Here is a 27,917-nt window from a genome sequence, read left to right as displayed (position 1 = left end):
CTGTGGGCTGCTCTGCGCACGGAGGCTCACACTGGCCCCCACCTTTTTTAACCTCCTCATTACTGGAATGTGAAAAGCCAGATTCTCCTGCAACAACTTTGTAGATTTCAGTTTTATCTTGCAATAATTTGTTCTGGCTGATTTGCTCACGTAAATTCTTATTTTCATGTTCTAACTGCTTACATCTCTCATGCATTTTTCTGTAAGCAGACAAAAGTATCCAAACCCTTCTGTCAGGAACAAAAGGGGACATCATTTCTTTCAAAAAGCACCTTTTCTAAATATGAAAACACTTTTTTTTTATCCAAGCACTCATCCCAAACTCAGAAAGTCGTGATAAACAAGAAAACATGTTTCTCACCGCACCATAAGGCAGTTTAACTTCACATGCATTTTCAAACATGGTCTGCCGTGCTTCCTTTAACTCTCTAAATAACAACAACAATTACACTTTTAAATCGTGCACTTCCAGTCTCCAATTTCACTCCCAGACTGCTGACTCAACAAAATGTTTTGCTTTACGCTTCAGAATAACAGAACTATGCACTTCAGGACAATTTAGGGCACAACATGAAACAATCACTCCTTTAACTTGTTAAACATTTTTTTCCCTTCGAATCCTGTTGACTACGCCAAAATGTTTTGCTTTCACTAATGACTGAGCTGACAACAATCTCTGGAATGCACTTCATAGTTTAAAGAAGACATTTATTATTACTTCACCATGAGGTTCCTGAGAGAGGAGATTAGTAGGTTGGAGGCACACGTTTAAAAAGTCACAACAACGAACAGAAAATATATCGAAGTGATTCTCAGTTGCAATGTACACAGCAAATATATGTGATTATATTATAGCATAACAGTCAAAGAAAAGAATAAAAGTCAAAATTCATCTCTGTAGGGCCTATCACTGCTCATCATCTTTCTCATGCCCGCAAGTTGATGACTCCCGTTCAACTGCAAGAAATAGATTTTCTACCCTTACGGGACAGGTCAGGCAGCTGACGCCGCTCCTGACTGAAGTCTCTGAAAATTCCCCTCGCTGCTGCCCAGGGACACCTTTTATAGATTGAATAATAAAAAAGCCTGTTAAAAGGCCCTTCCCTCTAATAGTCAAAACATGCTGGCTACTGTAGGTCAGAGTTGGAAGAAAACAAGCCTTGAAAGTTGGCCAAGTTTTCAAGGCTGTCTTTCCCAAGGCTGAACTAGAGAAAAACACAAAATATGCGCTTCCTTATCATGCTAGTGTTCGGTGAGAGAAAAGCACAAGCTTGTTTTACCATGTGGAAAAACACAGCTCATCTGCAATGTCTACTGCCACGATAAAGCCAATAGGCAGCTAAACTGAATACAGAATGTAATGTCTAATGCCATGTTAAAGCCAATAGGCAGCTAAACTGAATACAGAATGTAATGTCTAATGCCACTTTAAAGCCAATAGGCAGCTAAACTTAAAAGAAAATGTAATGTGCCACTGGTGAACATTGAACAACTAATATTCACAGTGGTGAAACACAAAGTCAGTGGTCAAACATACTTAATGTCAATACACACAGTCACTAGGTGGTGTCAGATGCAGCGATCCTCCTTGAAGATCACTCTCCACAAGGTACGGGATGTGGCATCTCAGCTGGTTCCTGGCATATTGCTGGAAGCTCAGGTGGGTGCCTGTTGAGTTGTAGGTTGCATTGCGTAGTTATCGAGTGCGAGATAGTTATTGTCTGAGCAATTATTTTGATCTCTGGAGATAAAACTGCCTTTGAAGTGTGCGCATAACAATTAAAGTGGGGAAGCCTAGCCGAGTGAAAATAACTCTGCGCTTGTCCGGCAGCATTTTGTAAAATATGGAAACAGTGTGAAGTTCAGTAGCGATCACCGCACGTGTCTGGCAGCCATTTTGAGAGGTTGGGGATTGTCCCAAAGTGTGTGCCCTATTGAGTTTAAAAAAAAAACGTGTTATGCACGTGTAATGCGGTGGCCATATTGGAATGGGCAAATTTTATGGTGTAAGCCTGCCCTATTCATTGGTGAGAGGCACATCAAATTTTGCCCTGAAAAAAATTAATTGTGAAAATATACAGAATGTATTCCACAATATTTCTGAAATTATTACAATCTTCTACAACATCATATAAAAAACTATAAGTTGTGCCCCTGCCATGCACAGTTTTTTTTGTCAAAAATGTTACTGCAAATATTACATTGATATTATCAATGATGTTATGAAAGATGTCATGAGTGCCGGAATTTGTGGGGTAATTAGCAGAGCATAGCAAGGGCGCCAGCTAGTTACCTTAGGGCAGTCACGAGTTATGGTTCCTTCAGATAACTAGAACTGGTGGATTTCTGTGGTTTTGTACGTTTAAAATTTGAGTCTAACTATAACGTCCCTGTAATCTTTTAAGTGAATTTCTATGTTTTTTTTTATGTTTAGTAATTTTCATTACTATTAGTTAATCCAACGTCACCGCACAGGGCCTTTGGATATGGGCGGCAGCAGTTGGCAACAGGGCCTGTAAGCCAGGTCCTGAGGCCAACCCCCTATAAGCACCCAACCCGTGCGTGGAAGGGGTTGCCCACAAGGCCTGGCCTGCAGCTAGACCGTGCGGCCTACACCTCTAACCACCCAGCCCCACACTGCGCATGGCTGTTTGGCCATGCGCAGTGGGAGTGCTCTGCAAACTGTCTCTCTTGGTGTGAGAATAGGTGTAAGAGGGTCTGTCACAGGATGAGAGTGGCTGTGAGAGTCTCTGTCTGGGTGCGTGCATCAGTATCTTAGTGAGTGCACCGGTGTCAGTGCAGGTCTATGAGTGGCTGCATGAGAGTGTCAGTGGTTCTGTGAGAGTCTGAATGGGTGTGAGTGGGTGCACGAGCGTTTGAGTGGGTCTGTGATTGGGTGCATGAGTGTCTAAGTGGGTCTCTGTGTGGCTGTGTAAGGGTCTAAGTGGGTGTGTGAGTGGGAGAAAGATTGAAAGAGAGACCGAAGGAGCGAGAGGGATTGAGATAAGTTTTCAGGCTTTGATGTATGATATACTTAGAATGGGATATTTCTGCACAATTTGAAAAGAAGAAGAGGCCTTTGTGACCCCAGCACCAGAGCTAAGGGGTCAGGGTGTTCATACCGGGGCCCCTTTTATATTTTTTATTCTTTTTTTCTGGGACTCAACATGGCTGTCAACACTTCCTTGTTGAAGTGGTGGCAGCCAGTCAGATCTCAGCAGGAGATTGGGAGGGGTTGCGAATCCTTTACCTTCCTATATATAAAAATTTGGATTTGCTTAAATTTCACAAAAACTACTGTACTGATTTACACCAAATTACAAAAGGGCTCTTTCTGGATCAAGAGCTACCTATCTGCCAAATTTGGTATCAGTCCAGTGGTTTTGGCGCTATCGCTGTTCAGTTTTTCCTATGGGAATTAAACCTCCCCCTCCCTTATCTCAGCCCCTGCTTGACAGATCACCCCCAGACAGCAGCACATGTGACTGTTGAATTCTTTTGGACATTTTCGTGAAGATTCATCAGGCGGTGCCAAACATATAGCCAAGTAAAAAACAGGTTTTTCTAAAGAAGATAGGTAGTGGTGGCATTGGGGGTATCTGGACAGGTACGGGGGGTGGGGAGACCTATTTATGGTGCGGAGATCTGGGGTTTTAAAAAGACTCCATCAACACAAGTAACTGAAAATAAATTCATATGATGATTACTTTGTGTAGGTAATGGTACACCGATGGAAGTGATAAGAATAGACCCAAAAATGAGAAAAATTGAGGATTATATTGCATTGGCTCCTAAAAGATACTGGATTCGCATCTGGACAAAGGAGGAACTTAAATCATATAAAGATGTAATGATTGAGTATACAAAATCATCGGAAATTGCCCTGGTTCAAGCATATTTCAACTTTGAAAACTGTACTTACGACCACTTTTTTTTTAAATATGGTGTTAGGAAATGTAAGGAAGCTGAAGTGCTGTGTATGCGTTCGGATGAAAAACATATTCTGATGATTGTTTCAACATATATCCTGGAGGCATGGAAGATGAGATTAGTAATGTACTCATAGTTCTTAGCATTCTAATAACTGTTCAGTGGGGTCCTAAAGGTGCTTATTGTTTGGGGAAAATGGTTGTAGGATGAGGCATATTAGGGAAAGTATTCTGGGACGTTATTAAGCTGGAGGGTTATATTAAATGGTCCCATATGATAAGTCTAGGACAACTTCATCTAACTTTAAGCTTTAGCATGCCTCTACTGAGTTGACTAGTGTGTTATGTAAATAAGCAACGGTGTGACTGGTTAGCCACCGTCGTAAAGCATTCATATGATAATTTTGGGCACTCTAGGCTTCGTGTGGTGGTGTACGCGGAAGCATTGACCGTTAAGTATAGGTTTTATCAATAAGTTTGCATGTGATTTTTAATGTGTTATGTGATGTTTGTAATTGTATATGAGAAATTGTTATGGCCGGATAGGCTGACAATAATAAAAAATGGAAATGGATATGGCCTACCGCCATGGTTTTCGTGGCATTATGAATGCCACGAAAACCATGGCGGTAAGCGGGTCATAATCCTGCAGGCAGCACAATGGCTGCTGCCGGGCTGGAGCTCCAGCCCGGCAGCTGTTACCGCCGTGTCGGTTGGAGTTTTACATTGGCAAGCCAACCCGCCAATGTCATCATGTGGCGGTAAGTACCACCAGCCTGTTGGCGGTATTACCACCACATTATCACCGACCACCGAGGGTCGTAATGACCCCCTTAGTACTTACCTGCAAAACCTTCACAACGCATACACATTTACCATTCATGCCTCTACAAAATTAAAAACAAATAATACTTACCTTTAAAACCGTTGGCACACATACACCTTCATCATTCATGCCTTTGCAATAAAATTTGTTGTAAAGGCATGTGTGGTAAAGATATGTTTGTGACAAAAGGCATGCGTTGTAATTGCCCCATGGTAACGGTCGTGGGGTAATGACTGCATTGTAATGGCTGTTTCCTATGTGCACAGTGTATAAAAACATAAATTATAAGGAAATACTTTAAGATTTGCGTAAACGTCAGTTGTAAGGATTTTTATGGGTACTAAAACCCAATAAAGGGCACCGCTTAAGTTAAGCCACACAATTATTCCTTGTCCCCAAAGATGTCTTTGATGAGTAGGCAAATGAGTGATGTCTTTAACGTCATATATCACCATTGTGGTTTGTATGGGTGGAATAGGAGGAGGCTAGGGCCTCTGACAACTTGATATTTTTAAACTATTTGTTTGTTAAATTCTCTGTCATTTCATGATTTCATGATTTATAGAGAAAAAAGACAAGCATGGATCTTGGAATACCTTATTGATAAAAATGATTATCTCCCCCTCACCTCCATACATAATAACTTTCATATTGACACCAAACAAGGTAAGCTGTATTGTAAGATTAGCTGCAGGTTCCAATACTAACCCTTAAGTACAAAATGGAAACACTTTTCTTCCCCTGGCTGAAGAATGAAGACCTTCATCTAAATAAAGTGAAGCGTAAAGCTGTACATAAACATACTAAAAGCTATTCCGAGTACTAGCCAGCTCTTCCTGTGACTGATATTAATTACAATTCTGGTTAGTAACTTTCGCGTTCATAACAGCATTGATAACAACTTCCTATTTAAATTTAAAAGTTCCTGTGCCTTCAGTTCCCTTAGACCACACTTACTAAATTTGTGAAACTCGGTACTGGGTAAACTTCTGGATCAGTGTGCATCTAAATATCTCATGTTTCCCCATCTCTGATGTAAGCCTGATAGACAAGTTCTTTACTCTGTAATTGTGTCACAAATGTGCATCCTATACCTCTGTGAGTTCAAACTTTTAACTGACGTAGGTCACATTTATCATATTTTTGTCTCTATATTATCTCCTCGTTGCTAACATTGAACAATCTTTTGTCTTCTAGCCAACACGAGACACGCTTATTGATCACTATCTTGGAAGTAGCCCTGATGACCCAGCTTTGGATGGAACCTACGTTGGGTAAGACTGAAGGGATATCATGTATGATTTCTTGAGCCATTTAATTCAGATATTAACACTCCTTCATTTTAGCTGAAGTTGAGCGCCATTAACATATTGAGACTAAAGACTGTTCAGTTCTTTCCGCGCCAGCCTGTGTGCAGATCCGAAGAAGAGCTACTCCTACAGTCACTTTTTGACTGGACTTTTTGATTTTTTTGTAGAAGTTTATTTTTTTCACATTCTGGTGCGTCAAGATGTCGTCTTGGATGACCAGATTCCAGCCTTGCAACTCCTGTCACCGGATGATGCCCGTGACTGATCTGCACCTCATGTGTCTCTGGTGTTTGGAGCGCAACCATGACCTGAAGTCGTGCTCCAAGTACTTGGCCATGAACCCGAAAGCTTTGAGGGGGCGGTCCCTAAAGCTGCTTGCGGCCCAGCTCTGTGTTACTCCCGGTCAAGAGGACGGTCCCAAGACAGCTCACAAAGCATACAACCTTTGTCGTCCCACTCCAAGTCATCAAGACGTTCAGGTAAACACAAGAAGTCGTCAAAGAAGGGCAAGTGTTCTTCGACTTCACCCCGTGAGTCGAATGATGTGACGTGAGACAAGGAGCGTTGTAGCTCTAGGTCTCCAACCTCGCCGCCTACTTTTGGCTCGGCTTCACGCTTTCCAGAGTTTCTGAGAGGCGGAGCCACCCCTGTCCAAGTGCATGAGTTTTACGAGGCCATGTGCCTCATCTTTGGGCAGTACGACCCTGCCGGAGTGCCTTTGGGCCCTGTGGGATTGGCTGGGGTCTTTGGCTTCCAAGGGCACCCAGGGATCCGTTTCCAGATCTGATTGGTTGTGCCACTGTGACCTTCCCCAACTACAGTTCAGACGTCGACGCTCCTGATGCTACCCAGGCCCACGGTCGGCATCTATCCCATACTCCTTCCTGACTCCGTCACAGAGCCAGACCGACGTTGCTCAACGTCAAATACGACTTTGACGGGGACCTTGGTCCCTAGGTCCGATTCTGACTCTTATTCTTATGGGTATGGGTACAGTGAGAGTATGGGGGGCCGCTGGACTCTTTAGAATACCAGCTTGATGGCCACATGGACTGGGCTTAGGACCTGGGTGAAGCCAGTGGTTATGCTGGCATGCTTTCTCCCCTCCTGTGGCTACAGAGGAGGGAGCCTTTTATTCAGCACTGGTGAGGAGTGCAGCTGGGGGCCTGGGCTTAGAGCTGCCTTCGGTGGCCATCAGGACTAAACTCCTGACTGAGGTGCTTCAACTGGGGGATTCCTCTTAACAACCCCTTTTGCCCTTTAATGAAGCCTTCACTGATGTTCTGCTGGGAATTTGGTCCAAACTCGGCACAGGGGCTCCTGTTAATCAGACAATTGGCTGCCGCCATAGACCAGCGACTAATGGCCCAGTGTTCCTGGCGCAACACCCTACATCCGCACCCCCAGATGGGGAATCCAATAGACTGGATCAGCTTGGGAAGAAGTTGTATTCTTCCTCCATTCTGGCAATGTGGTCCATGAACACCGCATGGCTTTTGGCCTTTGACATGGTTGCGCAGGTGCTGCTACTGGTTCTGAAGGAGGCCCGGGCCATTCTCTCTCAAGCTTTTGCTGACCGAAGAGATGAAGTGAAGTTCACAATATGCTGTGGTCTGGATTTGACCGACTCAATAGCTACATCGGTTGCATCGACGGTGGCCTTGAGGCGCCACACTTGGTTGAAGGACGTCTGGCTTTTCGGGGTATGTCCAAGCCATCCTTATGGACATGCCCTTCGACGTCATCCGTCTCTTTGGCGACAAAGCATACTCAGAGTTTGAGGGCTTTAAGGAGTCCTGGGCTGCGGCCTGGTCCTTGGGCCTCAAAGCTGTCCTTTACTCCCCTCAGTCTGCTTTTCTCCCCTTTTGTGGCTACGGAAGGTGCGCCCAACCATGTCCCCTTTCCCTCCAGCCACCGCACCACGCATGCTGCCCAGCCTCTGCATGCCCGGGATGTGGAATCCAACGGATCAGGGAGCCAGCAGTCTATCCAGTCCACTACCCCTCCTGCTGCAGCCTCCAAACATTTCTAGTCTGACACTTCCCCATCAGGGACCAGTTGGAGGCAGGCGTCACCCTCACCTGCCCCACTGGTAATCCATCATGTCAGACCGATTGGCTTTGCAGTCCCTTCGAGACTACCCCTCCATCCATGCCACCATCCTACTATCTGATGACTGAGGATCACCTTGCACATCTCCACAAGGAAGTTACGGCTCTCTTGGCCAAGGGAGCCATAGAGAGGGTCCCTGTGCCAGAAGTAGGTTGTGGTTGTTATTCCGGCTACCTTCTGGTGCCCAGAAAAGACAAGGGCCTACGCCGTGTCCTAGACTTCCAGTCCCTTAGTCTCTTCCTCAAGAAGGAGAAGTTCAAAATGCTCACTCTGGCTCAGGTCCTATCTGCCCTGGACCCAGGAGACTGAATGGTAGTGTTGGACTTGCAGGACGCATATACCATTTTCCTGTCCTGCCTGCCAGCGGGCATTACTTGCATTTCATGGTAGTCCATAAGCATTTTCGGTTTATTGTTCTCCTCTTTGGCCTTACCAGCGCCCCTCGGGTGTTAACCAAAGTGATTGCGGTGGTTGCAGCTCAACATGCGCAGGTCAGGAGTGCCAGTCTTTCCACACCTTGACGATTGGCTATTGAAGGCGGGCTCGCCCCAGTGTGTCGTCTCCCACCTCCTAACTATGGCAGACCTCCTGCATTCGCTGGGGTTCACTATAAACATGCCGAAGTCACACCTGACTCCCTCTCAGACGCTCCCTTTCATCGAGTGCAGTTTCGGGCCTATACTCCCAAGCGGCAAGTCCATGATATTTTGGCTATGATAGAGATATTTCAGGCTCTCTCCTGGATTTCGGATAGAATACCTCTGAGGCTACTGGGTCTCATGACCTCCTGCATCCTGCTGGTGACACATGCCAGGTGGCATATGTGGGCTCCTCAATAGGACCTGAAGTTCCAATGGGCACAGCATGAGGGAAATCTCTCTGACATGGCCCATGTCTTAGAGGGCATGATCTGGAGTGGCGGCTTTTGAACCACAATTGGGTCAATGGTAGATCCCTTTCCCAACCAGATCTGATAGTAATGACAGATGCAGCACTCCTGAAATGGGGCGACCAAATGGGAGAAGGGGAGATCAGAGGAGTCTGGTCTACAGCGGAGTCCGGGCTCCATATCAATCTTTTGGAGCTTAGGGCGATCAGGCTAGCATTGAAAGCATTCCTTCCCTCTCTCAAAAGGAAAGTGGTACAGGTGTTCACAGACAACACCACTGCCATGTGTTACTGCAACAAGCAAGTTGGGGCGGGGTCGTGGACACTTTGTCAGGAGGCTTTGCACCTCTGGACATGGCTGGAACTTCAGGGCATATTCTTGGTGATACAACATCTGGCAAGATCTCTGAAGACTAGAGCAGATGAACTCAGCTACCAATGTCTGGTCAGTCACAAATGGCATGTCCATCGGGAGGTGGTGCAAGGTCTTTATCAGCAGTGGGAAGAGCCTTGGTTAGATCTGTTTACTTCCACAGGGAACTCACAATGTCAGCTGTTTTGCGCGTTAGAGTTTCCAAGGCGGCACTTGCTCAGCAACGCTTTTCGTCTCAAGTGGAACTCAGGCCTCCTTTATGCCCTCACACCAATAGCACTTCTGCCCAGAGTGCTCAAGAAGATCAAGAACGACGGGCCCAAGTAATTCTTGTGGCTCCAGAGTGGGCACAGAGTCTGGTATACTGAGCTCTTGAGCATGGCCATTGATCCTCCGATCACACTGCCCCTTCGGGAGTATTTTCTGTTGCAGCAGCAAGGGACGGTTCTCCACCCGAACCTGTCTAGTCTTTGCCTTCTTGCGTGGAGATTGAGTGGCAGCAGTTGACAACCTTTGACCGTCTTCTCGAAGTCTGTAACGTTATCTTGGCAACCAGGCGTCCCTCTACTAAAACGGTATACGCCTCTCGTTGGAACAAATTTGTGGCATTGTGCACAGACAAGTCTATTGACCACCCCCCTCTCTGCCCCTCTATCAAAGGTCCTTTTGTTAGTTCTTTCTCTAGCCCAGCAGGGCTCTGCTTTGGGCACCCTCAAGGGTTACTTGACTGCTGTCTCTGCAACCCTGAGATTGCCTGACCAAACCTAATTGTTTAAATCGCCTATTGTTAGCCTTTACCCATGTTTCCTCCATCACCGTTAATAATGCTCCAATGGGATTTGAACCTGGTTCTTTCTTCTCTGATGTGTGCTCCTTATGAGCCACTTCATAACTATCCACTTAGGCTTCTTACTGCAAAAATAGCCTTCCTTGTGCCCATCATTTCTGCCCGCAGGGTGAGTGAGCTGCAGGCCCTTGCCCCTAAGCCACCCTTTATTTCCATCCATCCATCCATCCTGATAAGTGGGTGCTTCATACCAGGACTTCATTTTAACCAAAGGTGGTCACGCCTTTTCATGTTGGCCAATCTATCACCTTGCCTACTTTTCCTGCGCCCCCACATCCTTCTAAGGAAGAGGAGACTCCACCGCCTGGGCCCAAAAAGAGGGTTGGCATTCTACCTTAATCGTACCAAAGAGTTCCGGGTGGATGATCAACTCTTTGTGGGTTATGTGAGTGTGAAGAAAGGTTGGGCAGTGAGGAAGAGGTCCATCTCCAGATTAAAATGTGCTAGGCACTGACTAAAAAGCAACCCTTGGAGGGTTTCCATGCTCACTTCACCAGAACAATAGCTGCAACCATGCGGAATTCCATTCCTGGACACCTGTCAGGCAGCAAAGTGGGCGTCTCTGCACACGTTCACCAAACACTACTGCCTGGACAGTCAGGTTGAAGGGACGACTACTTTGCCTGTTCGGTCCTGCAGGACTGCCTAGTATGATCTTGGATCGCAGACCCACCTCTGGGAATGCTATTGCTTGGGTATCTATTTTAAGGTAAGGATTTTACAACTAGAAGTATCTATCAGATGAACAAGTTACTTACCTTTGGTAACGCATCATCTGGTAGAATCATAATCTAGTTGCAGATTCCTTACTGACACACCCGTCCTCCCCACTCTGTGAACTGATTTCTAGGGACAGGGTCTTCGTTTTCAGGGCCCTAGTTCTGACGCACCACGGTCAATGTTCTTCATGGCTCTGCGCTTCCGACTTGGGAACTTGTAAAAAGAAACTGACGTCAGCCCGCCAGGATGGTGCCTATATAGGACTTGCAACGTCATATCTGGCAAGCATGCCGCTGATGACGGACGCGGAGTCGACTGATGGCACCTAACAGCATACAGAGGTACTGTTCGAGAAAAATCTCCAGATCCAGACTGACGCCTGGGGGAAATTCTAAGGTAAGGAATAAGTAACCATATCATACATATTTTCTGAATAAAGGGGTTCCAAAGAGCTCCAGTTAGCATTATGTCACTGTACTACTCTTGTTCTCTACCTGATGTCACTCAGAATACCTTGGTGAAAAACATCTTGGTTATTCACTGTTACTCATCTATAATTCTACACATTTTGTGTATGAGCAGAAAGTTGAAATATAACCAATCTCTAGGTGACAGTCTGTGTCTCCATACCCTTAGACTCTGAGCTCTATTCCTTTAGACTCTGGGCTCTAAAAGCATTATATTTCTCATAAAATAAAGTATTGTTTGCAGCACCTAATAATAATAATAAGTATACGTAATTTTGATATTTAAAAACTACATTTCTAAAATATGTTTTAAAAAGCTCCTATTCAAAGATGATATTTAATATATTTACTGTAGCAAGTAGCGTAAGCAAATAGAAAACACAAATGCAATACATTGTAATTAACTGAAATTCACTTATGCCGAACAACTGTGCCTCAACCGTTAAATGCAGTCATTCATGGTTATGACTTTGACTGGTATTTTTACTTTTGGTCTTTTATGGGACTTTTAATACCTCCCAATGTGTTTTCACTTTTCTGATATATTCATTTCCCTTGGAACAACGATAGCTGTTAGCACTTACTAAATATGAAATTCCTTGTATGGACTAGGATAACAGAGTTAGTGTTATTATTACTTGTTACCTATTTCTTGGTATATAAGGATGAAACTTATCAATGTAAAGGCTCATATCTCTATTGGGCATGGACACTACTGACTGCTTGGGTATGGCAGTCGGGACCAGCATGGTGCCTTGGCGTCACAATTGTATTAGCTCCACAGGTTTTTAGAGTAATAGTGTAAGTCCCTCCTGGACATGCCAGTCAATGGCACACTTCCCTTTGGAGACGAGGCATAATCAGTGTTGAGCACTTTAAAGAAAGCAAAGCAACAATGGTTTCACTTGGGTTGGCACCGCCTGCACATCATTTTCACCAGCGGTTTTGCCCCTTGTGGGACTTTTGAAGAGGATTTCAGCAGAGACATCGTCAGGCAGCAGGCCTCTCAAGCCTTTCGAGCCAAAGGCCGGGGACGCTGCTGTCAGCGACCAGACCCCAGGGGCAGCAAACTACCCACACTCTTATCTCCACAGCCACCACAAAACTGATTTAACATTCCCTCAGTGACACCTTTCACCTCCCTTTTTGGAGGAGCATCAGATCTGACCTGTGGATGCTCAAGATTTTCCAGAATGGACACTCCCTGCCCTTTCTGACCAATCACCCAGCATGCTTTATGCTCCACAACACCTCCTGGAGGGCCGCTTTTCCATACTCCAGGGAGAAGTTCAAGCTCTCTTGGTCAAGGGATCCACAGTATGAATCGCTGCATCAGAAATCAGGACTGGTTGCTATTCCAGTTACTTTTTGGTGCCAAAAAAGGATGGAGGTCTCCACCCTTTCCTCAGTCTTCACCATCCGAATTTCTTCCTCAAGAAGCATAAGTTTAAAATGCTCACTCTGGCCCAAGTTTAATCTGCCCTGTATTCAGGAGCCTGGATTGTGGGTTTGGACCTGCAGGATGCCTACTTCCCATTCTTGTACTGTAGTTCCACAGATTCTGCCGCAGTTACAAATAGGAAGCAAGCATTTTTAGTTCTCAGTGCCCCCTGCCGGTCTTACTCAGGTGTTAAAGAAAACGATGACGGTAGTCGCTACCCATATTCGGAGGTTGGAAATATCAGTCTTTTTGCATCTCAGTGACTAGCTGCTAAAGGCAGGTTCACCTTGAACAGTTGTAAACCACCTTGAGACAATGGCCAACTTGTTTACCTCTTTGGATCTTTCCCTCAATGTACTGAACTCACCCCTCGCTCCTTCTCAGTTTCTCTCCCTCATTAGAGCCATCCTGGACGCAGTCCTCTTCTGAGCCTTTTCTCCACCTCAACGAGTCCAAGACATTGTCTATGATTCCGATGTTTCAGCCTAAAATCTGGTTCTCAGTGAGAGCAGCTCTGAGGCTTCTTCTGGCCTCCTGCATCCCGCTGGTAGTCCACTTCAGGTGGTACATATGGGTGCAGCAGTGGGGTCTCAGTGGGCTTAACACAAAGGGAACCTTTCGTAATCCATCCAGATGTTGAAGTAGACTGCAAAAGACCTGTAGTGGTGGTTGCTAGACTGCAGTTGGACCCATGGCAGACCCTTCTCCCTGCCCATCCAGAGCAAACGGTTGTTATGTGAAGAATGCATTGTTGCTGGATTGCTGAGGTCACCTGGGAGGAGGGGTGGAGATCAAAGAACTCTGGTCTCCGGTAGAAGCCTGTTTCCACAGCAACTTGTTGGAGTTGCCGGCGATACGCTTGGCACTGAAAACGTTTCTCTCGTACATAAAGGAGGAATGGGTGCAGGTTCTCACACACAACACTACCGCCAAGAGACGTTGCAGCTTTGAAAGTGCTGTATTGTCTGCATTTCACTGATCAAACAACACCTGGAAGGATCTTTAAATGCCAGGGCAAACAAACATAGCCAACATTGTCTTGCAGCTCATGAATGGCTGCTGCACTCAGAGGAGGCAGAGCACCGTGAGAACCATGACTCAATCTTTTTGCCACTTCAGAGAACAGGCAGTTTCCAGGCTTCTGAGACTTCTTGCACTTAGATTAGAGCTCAGAATTCTCGTATGCTTTCTGCCTCTACCTCTCCTGACCAGAGTGTTGATGAAGTCAGGAAAAATAGGGCCTAGGCATCCTAGTGGGTCTGGACTGGGCGAGGAGAGTGTGGTACTTGGAACTTCTGACCTTTAGCATATGACCTCCGATGTTGCTGTCCCTTTGGGAGGATCTTCTGTCGCAGCAGCAGTGCAAGGTCCTGCATCCAAGCTTGCAAAACCTCCACCTCCATGAATGGAAATTGAGCAGCAACAGTTGATGACATTTGACCTTTTTCTTGAAGTAGTAGAAATCAATTCAGCAGGCAGAAGTCTCCCCACTAAAACAGTTTATGTGGGATGTTGGGAGAAGTTTGTTGTCTGATGATTTGTTTTAGATATCCAGCCTTTACAGATGTAGTTGTCTGGCATACTGTTGTTTTATCTTTCACTAGCCCAGTAAGGTTTTCCTGTGGCAGTAGTTACCTTTTGGTCTTCTTATGTTTACCTGATCAGCCACCTTTATTCAACTCACCTGTTGTGATACTTTTGTGTAAGGGCTTACCCATATGATTCCACTAATATCATTTTTGATGCCTCAGTGGGCCTTGGTTCTCACTTTCCTCATGTCAGCCCCATTAGAACCAATGTGCAGCTTACTTTGTGCCTACTTAGACAACATTCTTCATTTCGATCTCGTCAGTTTGCCACACAAGTGAACTGCAGGTACTGTCTGTTCTGCAGCCATACACCAACTTTGTCCTGGAAAAGATAGTTCTCAGGACGAAAGCTGCCTTACTCCCAAATTTCGTCACATCTTTCCACATTAGGCAGTCTAACACCCGCCATCTTTCTTTGCCCAACTCATCCATCTAAAGATAAAGGAAGATTTAATTGCCCTGACCCAAAGAGAGCTTTAAGCTTTTACATCGATAGTAGCAAAGAACATCTGGTAGACGATCTCCTCTTTCTGTGGAGAAAAAGGAGAAAGCTGTTCATAAAAGAAACAGCTCCATATGGATTGTGTAGTGTATCAAGATCTGTTATGGACTGACCAAGCTTGTACATTTGCCAAGCTGCAACTTGGGTGTCTCTCTGCACATTCACAAAGCATGACTGTCTAGATAGCCAGGTCTGGCAGTAAGATTCATTTTGCTGTTTCTGCCCTTCAGGATTTCCTGATCTGAGCCACTTCCGCAGACCCACTATCCGGGGAGGAACTGCTTTGGTATCTATTTACAAAGTGAGGAATATGTGGTTAGAAGTATCCTTCAGAATTAAAAGTAACTTTCCTCCAGTGATGCTCGTTTTGGTGAATACTGTAACTGCAGATCTTCACCGACACACCTAACTTCTATGCTGTGAAATACACTCATCTAGTTCATACTAATAGGTTACCAGTCTTTGGAATCTACACACTGGCACAGTCTGATTATTGAAGGCTCCACCTCTGATGGCGTGGACACATACCAAAAAGAAACTGACTTCAGTGTGCAGAGGTGGAGGCTATGTATCAGCCTCAATGTCACATCTGAGCTGGGACTGACCTGTTGCAGAACCGAACAAAGCCCCCTACATACACACAACGGAATTGCTGAGAAAATTTTGAAGATCCAGTCTGGCTTTTGGGATGTTCACAAAGTAAGGAATCTGCAGTTAAATAGAGTATTCATCAGAAGGAGTGTCACTGAAGGTAAGTAACTTGTTCTACACAGCTCACTTTATTAATAAGCAACCAAATCCTATGTAGAGAATTAAGGGCATAAGCTAAGAAGCATTAATATTTGAATTTTTTTCTGCATGTATATATGATCAGACTTATTCGATTCTAGAATTTTGACTCACTTTTCCTAGTAAAAAAACAAATATTTGTTTGGTATTAAATTAAGAAAATGTTGATTTAAAATAGCAGGATAGAGCTAGTTTTACAAAGCAAAATGCAGTGAATAGTTGCTGTTTGATAGTGTCTCAGGTCTGTTGTAATCACCAATTTCCTTGTTTCTTTGTAGGAAACCGGATGCCTTTTCTCCTCTGGATGATTTGGCCTTTGATATGTATCAAGATCCTGAAGTTGCCCAGATTATCCGCAAACTTGATGAGAAGAAACATGATGCTGTCCGACACGAGCGCTATGACTTTGCCAAGAAGATCAAGCAAGCAATTGCAGACTTACAAAAGGTACTTCTTGTTTTAGAATCATATGCAAGTCAGTGTTTTACAACTTGTTTTGTTCATTGGGTGTTTATCATGTCAGTTTGCTAATATTTTCAGAAAGGTAAAGTCTTCTCCTTCAAGGGCTCTTCATTAACCCCTTCGCTGCTAGACACCCCAACCCCCTCCACCCCAGTGCTAATCCTTTTTTTGACTATTTGGGGTAGTTAGCGCTTAGGACTCCATAACGTTTTGTCCACATACGCTATCCGTTCCAAATTTGCATCCTTTTTTTCCAGCATCTTGGGGATTCTAAAGGTGCCCATGATTTGTGGCTTCCACTGAAGGGGATCAAGAAATTAGCAAAAATATGGCTACATTTTGTGTTTTTGGGGGGGAAAATGTGGAAAAGTATGCAGAAGAAAGTTCTATTTTTTCCTGAGAATGGCATCAACTAAAGGTTTGCAGTGCTAAAATCACCATCTTCTCAGCTATAAGGAACAGACTTAATTCACTTCTATACCACAGTTTTGACATTTTACTAGGAGATAGTTCTCTTTTTCCTATTTTTTGTGCTTTCAACCGTCTTCCAGTTTGTGGTGGAAACAGGTGTCATTTGTGGAGATCCTTCAAGGTTTTCCCAAAGGAAACAAGTGTTGCAACAAAAAAATGAAAATTATTAGGAAAAGACTGGCATTTGTGACGTTTTCATTTGTAACGTCTCATCACAATGGCTGATTTACAATAGCAATATATCATTACATCTGCTAGACTCTTTCTGTTGCAGTGAGATATAAGGTTTGTATGTTTTCTAAGAACTCTGTGTACTCAAAGCTAATAACTTAGCTGCAATCGTTTTTCATTGTGTACTGAGTATAAAGCAATTCATATGGTAAAATATAAATAATAGAAAATAGGTATCAAGGAATCCTATGTGTTTCCGAAATGGGCATGAGATATGGAGTTTAGAAGTGGTCTCATAATAACGTTAATTAAAGGGCATGTCTCAAAATTACTTCTTTCGTACACACTGACTTACATTTGCGAAAGGCAAAACAGGGAATTATAATTGGTAGTGACAGTTATTCTACTTTTCCGTGTTCCCCTAAGTATCCCGATAAAAATGGTACCTCACATGTGTTGGTAGGCCCAAAATGCAACAGGGGCACCACATTTTTCCACTAGGAACTGTAGGAAAGTACCATCTTGCCTGGCATGTTATCCCCATTTTCACTGTATGTATGTGTGTTTTTGCCCTTGTGTCACTGGGATCCTGCTAGGCAGGACCCCAGTGGTCATAGTGTATGCCCTGTATGTGTTACCTGTGTGGTGCCTAACTTTATCACTGAGGCTCTGCTAACCAGAATCTCAGGGTTTATGCTCTCTCTGCTTTCTAAAATTGTCACTGCAGGCTAGTGACTCATTTTACCAATTCTCATTGGCACACTGGTACACCCATATAATTCCCTTGTATATGGTACTTAGGTACCCAGGGTATTGGGGTTCCAGGAGATCCCTATGGGCTGCAGTATTTCTTTTGGCACCCATAGGGAGCTCAGACCGTTCTTACACAGGACTGCCACTGCAGCCTGAGTGAAATAACGTCCACGTTATTTCACAGCCATTTTTCACTACACATAAGTAACTTATAAGTCATCTATATGTCTAACCCTCACTTGGTGAAGGTTAGGTGCAAAGTTACTAAGTGTGTGGGCACCCTGGCACTAGCCAAGGTGCCCCCACGTTGTTCAGGGCAAATTCCCCGAACTTTGTGAGTGCGGGGACACCATTACACGCGTGCACTGCACATAGGTCACTACCTATGTGTAGCGTCACCATGGTAACTCTGAACATGGGCATGTAACATGTCTAAGATCATGGAATTGTCACCCAAATACCATTCTGGTATTGGGGGGACAATTCCATGATCCCCTGGTTCTCTAGCACAGAACCCGGGTACTGCCAAACTGCCTTTCCGGGGTTTCCACTGCAGCTGCTGCTGCTGCCAACCCCTCAGACAGGTTTCTGCCCTCCTGGGGTCTGGGCAGCCCCGGCCCAGGAAGGCAGAACAAAGGATTTCCTCTGAGAGAGGGTGTTACACCCTCTCCCTTTCGAAATAGGTGTGAAGGGCTGGTGAGGAGTAGCCTCCCCCAGCCTCTGGAAATGCTTTGATGGGCACAGATGGTGCCCATTTCTGCATAAGCCAGTCTACACCGGTTCAGGGATCCCCCAGCCCTGCTCTAGCGCGAAACTGGACAAAGGAAAGGGGAGTGACCACTCCCCTGACCAGTACCTCCCAGGAGAGGTGCCCAGAGCTCCTCCAGTGTGTCCCAGACCTCTGCCATCTTGGATTCAGAGGTGTTGGGGGCACACTGGACTGCTCTGAGTGGCCAGTGGCAGCAGGTGATGTCAGAGACCCCTCCTGATAGGTTCTTACCTCTCTTGGTAGCCAAACCTCCTTTTCTGGCTATTTAGGGTCTCTCCTCTGGGCTATTCCTCAGATAACGAATGCAAAAGCTCACCAGAGTTCCTCCGAACTTCCTTCTTCGACTTCTGACTGCTCCAGGACGCCTGTAAAACTGCAACAAAGTTGCAAGACGACTACCAGCAGCATTGTAGCGCCTCATCCTGCCGGCTTTCTCAACTGTTTCCTGGTGGTGCATGCTCTGAGGGCTGTCTGGCTTCACCCTGCACTGGAAGCCAAGAAGAAATCTCCTGTGGGTCGATGGAATCTTCCCCCTGCTAACGCAGGCACCAAAAGACTGCATCACCGGTCCTCTGGGTCCCCTCTCATCCTGACGAGCGTGGTCCCTGGAACACAGGAGCTGGGTCCAAGTGTCTCCCACAGTCCAGTGGCCCTTCTGTCCAAATTTGGTGGAGATAAGTCCTTGCCTCCCCACGCCAGACAGCAAACCTGTGTACTGTGTGATTTGCAGCTGCTCCGGCTTCTGTGCACGTCTCCAAGGATCCCTTTGTGCACAGCTTAGCCTGGGTCCACAGCACTCCGTCCTGCAATGCTCAATCCGCTGAGTTGGACTCCGACGTCGTGGGACCCTCCTTTTGTGACTCTGAGTTCACAGAACTTCCAAGTGCCTGCTCCGGTACTTCTGCGGGGGCTGCCTGTTTCTGCGGGGGCTCTCTGAGTTGCTGAGCGCCCCTTCTGTCTCCTCCTCCAAAGGGCGACATCCTGGTCTTTCCTGGTCCCCAGCAGCAACCCAAAAACCTCTACCGCCACCCTTGCAGCTAGCAAGGCTTGTTTGCGGTATTTATGTGTGGAAACACTTCTGCAACATCCAGCACGCCGTGGGACATCTTCCATCCAAAGGAGAAGTTCCTAGCCCTTTTCGTTGTTGCAGAATCTTTGGCTTCTTCCACCCGGAGGCAGCCCTTTTGCACCTTCATCCGGGGTTTCCTGGGCTCCTGCCCCCCTGGACACTATCGCGACTCTTGGACTTGGTCCCCTTCCTTTTCAGGTCCTCAGGTCCAGGAATCAGTCTTCAGTGTTTTGTTGGTGCTTGTGGTTCTTGCAGAATCCCCCTATCACGACTATTGGGTCTTTCTGGGGTAGTAGGTTAACTTTACTCCTACTTTCTAGGGTCTTCGGGTGGGGTATTTTGGACACCCTTACTGTTTTCTCACAGTCCCAGCGACCCTCTACAATTTCCCATAGGTCTGGGGTCCGTTCGTGATTCGCATTCCACTTTTGCAGTTTATATGGTTTATGTTGCCCCTAGACCTATGTTTACCTATTGCATCCTATTGTGATTCTACATTGTTTGCATGACTTTTCTTACTTTTACTTACCTGTTTTGGGTTTGTATACATATAACTTGTGTATATTACTTACCTCCTAAGTGAGGGTATTCTCTGAGATACTTTTGGCATATTGTCACTAAAATAAAGTACCTTTATTTTTAGTAACTCTGAGTATTGTGTTTTCTTATGATATTGTGCTATATGATATAAGTGGATAGTAGGAGCTTTGCATGTCTCCTAGTTCAGCCTAACCTGTTTTGCCATAGCTACCTTCTATCAGCCTAAGCTGCTAGAAACACCTCTATTCTACTAATAAGGGATAACTGGACCTGGCACAGGGTGTAAGTACCACAAGGTACCCACTATAAGCCAGGCCAGCCTCCTACAGGAACAGACCCTTTTTTCCAGTGTGCCTCACTGTGGATTGTGTGCCCTAGCTCAGCCGGCTGTGAGGGAAACCTATCAAACCTCTACATCTTTGAAGATTAGACACCTAGGGGAATTCAGTTGGGATGACTTGAATGGCTCTCACCCGGTTGTGTTACTCAGAATTCCTTGCAACCTCAAACTTTGTCTACAAAAACACATTTTCCTCGCATTTCTGTATGGGAAAGGTCTGGAATCTGCAGGGAGCCACAAACTTTCTTCCACCTGGCATACCCCCAAGACTTCTGATACAAAATGCTACCTATCTTGTATGGGTAGTTTTAGTTCCTGCGACAGGAAACGGCCCAAAACATATTGTGGACCCATCACATTTTTCCATTGAAAAGTGACCATTTATTTGCGATGTGCCAAGCTGCGGATTTTGTGCCCTAATTCAGCCGTCACCCAGGGAAACCTAGCTAAAATGTAAATTTTTAAAAACTAGACACCTAGGGAAATCGAGGATGGGGTGACTTACATGGCTCCCACAATGTTTTGCTACCCAGAATCCCTTGCTTACCTCAACCATTGATTTAAAAAACACATCTTCCTGACATTTTTTTGATGGAAAGTTCTAGAATTTGCAGGGAGCCACAAACTTCCTTCCACCCAGCATCCTCCCAAATCTTGTGATAAAATTGATACTTCACTTGTGTAGCTGGGCCTCGTACCCTGCAACAAAACAAATCAAACCAAGGTCAATGAGGATCCCTTTGCCAGGACTCCCGTCGATGTTAGTTTGATCCGTTCCTGTCGCAGGCACTCCGCTCAGCCACATAAGTGGGGCAGGATTTTTACTGGGACAAGTGAGGAAATGCTGGGTGGTAGTAATCTTGTAGTTTTGTTCTGATTCTAGAAGAATATGGCACAGAAATGCAAGGAAGGTATGTGATTGTAGTCACATTTTGAGGTCTGCAGGCCATTATGGGTGTGTAAACTTGATGGGACCCACGAGAGGCACACCACCCTGTACTTGCCTTGGTTCTAGTTTATGAAAAAATCTAAAGTTGGTAGATTTTGACAATGTACGCCCTGGCAGAGAAAGACAGAAAATACAAATATCACTGTATAACCAAAAATGTATCATCTTACTTGTTGGATTTGACACGAGGGGAGTGAAAGATTTTAAATATCAATTTTATTAACAGGAGACTTTACAAAAATTAAATTCACTGTTAATAATTGAAAGTTCAAAAAACTAACCAAATGACTCACAACTCATGATCTGTAAAGCTGTGACAAGGCAAAAATTGTTTTACAGGCCATTCATGCACCTTTCATGCATCACACACACACACACACACACACACACACACACACACACACAAAACCATTCACACCGCCAGCCACGGGCCCAGCACATTACAACACTCATCAGTAGACAGTGCTGTTCAAGGGCCCATCACTTTCATACACCCACATGATTGACACAGCAATTTCACTGGCTGATGGAGTGTGTGGACTGGCGTTTGCCTGGCAATGTGTGTGTAGTGATCAGCAGCAAGTCACTACACACACAGCGCCAGCCAAATACCAGCTAACGCACACCACCAGGTAAACACCAGTCCACATATGCCACAACCCAAGTGCCATTCCACACACACCGTAGGCCAAGCGCCAGTCCACGCACACCACCAGCCAGGCGCCAGTCCACGCACACCACCAGCCAGGCGCCAGTCCACGCACACCACCAGCCAGGCGACAGTCCACGCACACCACCAGCCAGGCGACAGTCCACGCACACCACCAGCCAGGCGACAGTCCACGCACACCACCAGCCAGGCGACAGTCCACGCACACCACCAGCCTGGTGCCAGTCCACGCACACCACCAGCCAGGTGCCAGTCCACGCACACCACCAGCCAGGTGCCAGTCCACGCACACTACCAGCCAGGCGCCAGTCTACACACACTGCCAGCCATGAGCCAGTCCATACACACTACCAGCCAACTTACAGCCAGCCAAGCACCAGACCACATACAGACACACACACACCGCCATCACATTTTTCTTTTAGCAAAAAAAAAAAACACAAACCGGTTTGAAGGAGGTGAAAAACCAACTATGACTACAAGCACAACAGGTCTAATTAAATACATCAAAGTGCAGTCAAATGTGAAACTGAATTAAATATATAAAATGATACAGAGCAGTCAGTTGATTTTTATGCTCACGTTGCTTGCAGTTGTGTGTGGTACAATTTAAACATGCGGGCACACATAGACCAGGATTAGAAGTACACTCGAGGCAGTACATACGACTCTCCTTCCTTATACCTCTTTGGACACATCTCCTACAGGGAAGGGTTTTTTGGGCGTGGGAGGAATGTAATTTGGAAAATTGCAATCTTTCAATCTACCCACATCCTCCACCACTCCAAATCTAAAAACTCTTGCCTGCTCCAATACAACAAGGCTTCTTATCACAGACTGCTGAAACTGAACAAAAGTCATCTTTGAATCTGGAGAACAATCTTTAAATACAAAAAAACATTGAAGGCATCTAAATGAAACAAATGGTTAACCAACTTCTTATACCAAATGTAAGACTTATGAAAACAGTATAAGGCTCCAACCTCTGATCTACTCCAGCTGCGTAACTCGTGCTTACTGTAGTCTAAAATGCACAAAGGTTTGCATATTTTAACAGCCTGATCCCAAGCAGTCACAGGTGAACTACTTTCATCATGAATGGTTGTCAGCATGTGGAAACCTCTCCTGTCTGAGAATTTAATAGCTGGAAATTCATCACTACACAAGGCACTGCACTGTTCCCTCTAAAGCTTTTTACATACAGACTTTTTACGATAACCTTTACGGTTAGGGCGAATTGTGCCTCAACCAACAGTGTCTACTTTGAACAACTCCGTGAACAATTGCACATCAGTGTAGAAATTATCTACGTCTAAATGGTGACCTTTGTTAAAAAGTCCTCTACCAAGTTCCCGTACAATTTTCTCACTGATTCCAAAGTGGAAAGACAACCGGGGTGGTCAACAGAACAATCCATACCAGTGTACACTCCAAAATTATGGAAATATTCACTGTTATTCTCAGGCAGCGTATACATCATAGTTCTACAAGGTGCCCTTTTGCTAGGAATGTAGTGCCTACAAGCCAAACATTCCTTGAACAGGACCAAAGACTCATCCACAGCTATTACGTTCCCTGGAACATAAATCTTTGATCACTTTGTAGATTGCTTTTCAAAGACAACCCGAATGTTGATAGGCAGTCACAGTCATGGAGATCTTGAGGCAATCCTGAAGCACATCAACAAAATGCAGCATTGGAAGCAGAAGCAAATACCAATCGTAACTCATAGTTGCAGTAAATATAGATGTTGCCGTCAAGGGACTAGTAAACCAATATGAAGACTGTGACTTTTCTTCCTTATCAAGCCCATCAGAAAAGTTAAACCCTAGAACTTCAACTCATCCAGGTTTGTGGGAGTCCACTGGCTAGATCTAGAGTGGGGTTTAAGTCTGGCATTGCAGCCCCTTAAATTCTGTTCAGCATTCACATTAGTCTGGTCAATAGTCAGACAAAAAATACATGGTCCATAAATAACCAAAATAAATTTATAGGCAAAACGTTTTCAGTATTGACTGTACACCCTGCAACACCACTAAAGGCAAGCAATAAAGGCTGACCATGTTTGGGGCAACCCAGACTTCAGCACTTCCAGTAAGAAGCCTTTAAGCCCCAGGCTGCAGTCCAGATTCCTCTTGCTGCATTATCGGCATTTCAGTGTCATCCTCTAAAAGAGGTTCTTCCTCCACACTGAGAGTGGCTTCATCATCAGATGATTCCTCTTGGAGAGAAGATTCACTGCCAGAATTTTAGACTTCCTCCTCTGCCTCAGATGCAGAGTCAGTCTCTGAACCATGGCCAGAGGAAGATTAAAAAAAGAAAACCAACAAACTACTGAGCGGTAATCCTGTGGCTAGCCCTAATGCTTACTAATAAAAGTAAGACAAATAAGTCAACCGTAACCAACTGTGTAAAATAAGTAATAAACAAAGTGTGGCTTTATCAAACAGAAAGTAAACCTACTGGGATATAGTAATCTGTACGGAAATGTCAATAAATATAAAGCACACAAAGACCTATATACTCAAATATGATACCACTCACTTGCCAGAGAGAGGTAGACTCAGAATCACCTGCACCTACTCTGCACAGACACAGCATGTTCCAACGATATCCCACTAGAAAGGAAAAACAAAAACAAATTACACACACGACAATACAAAATGCATCTTGCACAAATCCAAGGAGAATTTGACACACAAAAGCTAAATATGCTGCTTTTATTACACCATTGAAAAAACTGCATTCATGCGAGGCAGTAATACTTATTTGAAGTAAACAGTACACAAAAAAATGTTTTCTTACCAAGCACATGCAACTAAACAAACCTTAGAGCTTCAAGTGCAGAAACCGCAAGCAGGAGTTGCCACCTCGGAAATCAAAAGCTTTGCACTAGAATAAAAAGAAGAAATAAAACATTAAGATCACAAATAGAAATGAAGAGAAGAAATAAAACACTATGAAGTCTCACCTTGGTGGCAGATCAACATCTCAGACATCTTATCTGCCACCAAGGGGACAACAAAGCAAAGGCAAGAAATTGCCACTCTAGAGGGGAGTGACCCCTACCCTAGCCAAACACCACTTCACACACACCCCACCATCCAAATGCCAGCCACGCACATTGCCAGCCAAACGCCAGTCCACACACACTGCTATCTAAACGGCAGTATACATACAGCCAGCCAAACACCTGTACACGCAGACCGTCAGCTGAACTCCAGTTCACACACATAGACTCTCCCTGGTGTCTAGTGATGCTCTGGCAGCGGGATTGCACTGCAAAGAGACACCAGGGGAAAGGAAAACACTTTTCTTTCCCCCCGGTGCCTCTTCCTCCTCTCTGATCCCTCCCAGGAGAAAACTCACCTGCTCCTGGACTGCACTGGAAGCAAAAAGCTTCCAGCTCGTACCCGGCCAGCTATGATGCTGCTGCGCCCCAATGTCATAAGATCACCGGGGCAGGGGGCAGGAAGCGGAAGTACTTCTGCTTTCATCCCTGGTGGGGGCATGCTGCGGGGTGCCCCATGGGTGGAGCACAAGCGCTTCCCCCATGGGTGGGTAATAGGACTGCTTGGAGCTGTCCTGAGCACATGCCCACCGGTGCAGAGGACAACTCCAATCCGTCCTCAACATCGAAGGGGTAATACTCTTAAACATTGACCATCATTGCCTCTATGTAGAGTTCAAACTAAGCTTACCAAGCAACTGGGATTCAAAGCAGTTTGTTATCCTTTTATAGTTCATGTGATAGTGTAAATTCCTTTTACAAGGCTACCTCACACCTGTCAGTTCGAAGGGGACTGCTTCCCAGAACCCCCAGTCACTATGGAACATAGAGCCCTAGACTCATCACTGTCTTTTTGTTTGAATCTTAACAATTTTAAGTTTAACATTGCCCTTCTATTATGCTGATGTCTTGGAATATCCTCTTCTCTTCCAGACCTAGTTTTATGAAGATAGGGAACACGTTTTAGGTTTATGTTTGTCTGCTCTCGAGTGTGGAGACTTGATGGTAGTGTTTCACTTACAAGACACCGTATTCCTGTTCCGTCTGCCCATAAGCTCTACATGCAATTTGTAGTGGGAGAAGAGCATTTTTAATTTGCTGTGCTCCCTTTGGTCTCATCAGTGCCCCACAGCAATGGTGGAAGTACACTTTCGGAGGTGAGGGGTGCCAGTCTTTCCCTACCTTGATGATTGGCTGTTGAAGGCGGGCTCGCCCTAGGCAACCACCTCTAGACTATAACAAATGTCCTCTTATCTTGAGGTTCACTGCCAACTTACTGAAGTCACATCTGACTCCTTCTCAGGCACTTCCATTCATCAGAGCCATTCTCAGTAAAGTGTGGTTATGTGTCTTTCCCCTGGGAAAGAGAGTTAAGGGCATTCAGGTTATGATCCCAATCTTGGCCTGGATTTCAGTGAGGTCAACTCTGAGGCTGTAGGGACTGACAGCTTCCTACATCATGTTGGTAGAGTATTCCTGGTGGCATCAGCGGGCTCCGCAGTAGGATCTGTAGTCCCAGTGGGCCACGACCACGTTAAGATTTCAGAGGAGACTGCGCAACACCTGCAGTGGTAGGCACTGGACCGCATTTGGGTCAGTAGCAGAGCCCTTACCTTTTCCCATCCAGGGCCGATATTGTTGACAGATGCATTGCTTTTGGTTTGGGGTGACCACCTGGGAGAGGTTTTGAGCAGAGGCCTTAGGGCTCCATCAGTATTCCAACTCCATATCAACATTCAGCACCTAGTGCTGGAAACCTTCCTGTGGAGGCTGTACAGGTGGTCACAGACAATACCCCTGCCATGTGGTACTGCAAAAAACAGGATGAGTGGAGGTCTCAGACCTTGTGCCTGGAGGCCTTGTGTCTTTGGAAATCGCTGAACCACAAAGGGATATTACTGGTGTTGAACAACCCGGGGGGCTCAGTAAACCGAAGGCAGAAGAGCTCAGGTGTTGGTGCCTAGTGGATCACGGTTGGCAGTTACACTTGCAGGTGATGCTTACTCTCTTCTGTGAATGGGAAGAACCTTGGCTCGATCTGTTCGCCACTGCAGAGAATGCGCAATGTAAATACTTCTGCACTTTAGAGTTTCCAGCACGGTAGCTGGGGAAAGTCCCTCAAAAAGCATACTCACCATACCGAAAATGTATGAAGAATTCTTCCCCCATAGCCCAGGGGTCTGGTGCATTTGCTAGATCTGCTGCCAAACCAACCAGAGAAGAGGTCCAGTCATTTAGAAAAGATGTGCAGCCCAGTAGTAGGCTCCTGGGATGCTATTGCTAATCCCATATCGGATGTTGATTTGACAAAAGAAACTCTCTGATGGATACTTTTAACCCAGATTCCTTACCTACAGTATGTTTCAGAGACTCCAGTCTGGTTCCTTGAATTTCCTAGCAATGTTCCAGCATGTGCTAGGTGACACCTCGTGACTCTGCTTTGGCTTCGTTCCATTCCGGAAGTGACAGAGTGCAGCCCCATTTACGCTCCACATCAGCTGGCACATATCTGTTCCTATCTTTCGCGCCTTCATAAGCTAATTGAATTGCAGCTCTTTCATTTGTTGATTCATTCTTTTATAATTCTTACCAGTTTTCAAAGGAAGGATGTTCCCACTGAAAACTACAGGGTTCAAACAGTGTCTGTCGAAACCAGATGTCTGTAAATGGCTCACTTGAGGGCTGCCTCTGGTGTTTGGGACAGATGTCTGGAGAATATATTTGTATGCACCCCAAGGCGATATCCGACCATGGAGCAAAGCTGTAGCTTGCCAAAATTGAAAGATGTCTTTGATGTGCAAGAACCACGTCTGTTCTAAGTTAAGGTCACAAACTCGTCCCTGCTCTTAAGACTGATCCAGTGACAAATATTCTTCGTGATTGAGGTGGTCCACTATAGTCCAAGTGAAAGAAGAAATAT

At 45.3% G+C, this 27,917-nt stretch overlaps 1 protein-coding gene across 2 annotated transcripts in view; it reads left to right on the top strand.

Moving 5' to 3' along the window:
• CEP104 (centrosomal protein 104) overlaps window positions 1–27,917 on the top strand; it is a 503,971-nt gene that overhangs the window by 209,006 nt on the left and 267,048 nt on the right. For both annotated transcript variants that reach the window (XM_069239963.1, XM_069239962.1), the window contains exons 6-7: window positions 5,953–6,029; window positions 16,072–16,240. In XM_069239963.1, the coding sequence (XP_069096064.1) occupies window positions 5,953–6,029; window positions 16,072–16,240 (246 nt within the window). The remainder of the gene's footprint in view (window positions 1–5,952; window positions 6,030–16,071; window positions 16,241–27,917) is intronic.

This window comes from Pleurodeles waltl, chromosome 6 (assembly GCF_031143425.1).
Source record: "Pleurodeles waltl isolate 20211129_DDA chromosome 6, aPleWal1.hap1.20221129, whole genome shotgun sequence".
Classification (NCBI taxonomy): Eukaryota; Metazoa; Chordata; class Amphibia; order Caudata; family Salamandridae; genus Pleurodeles; species Pleurodeles waltl.
The sequence above is the reverse complement of the archived record's forward strand: the minus strand, read 5'-3'. Positions and strand labels throughout refer to the sequence as shown.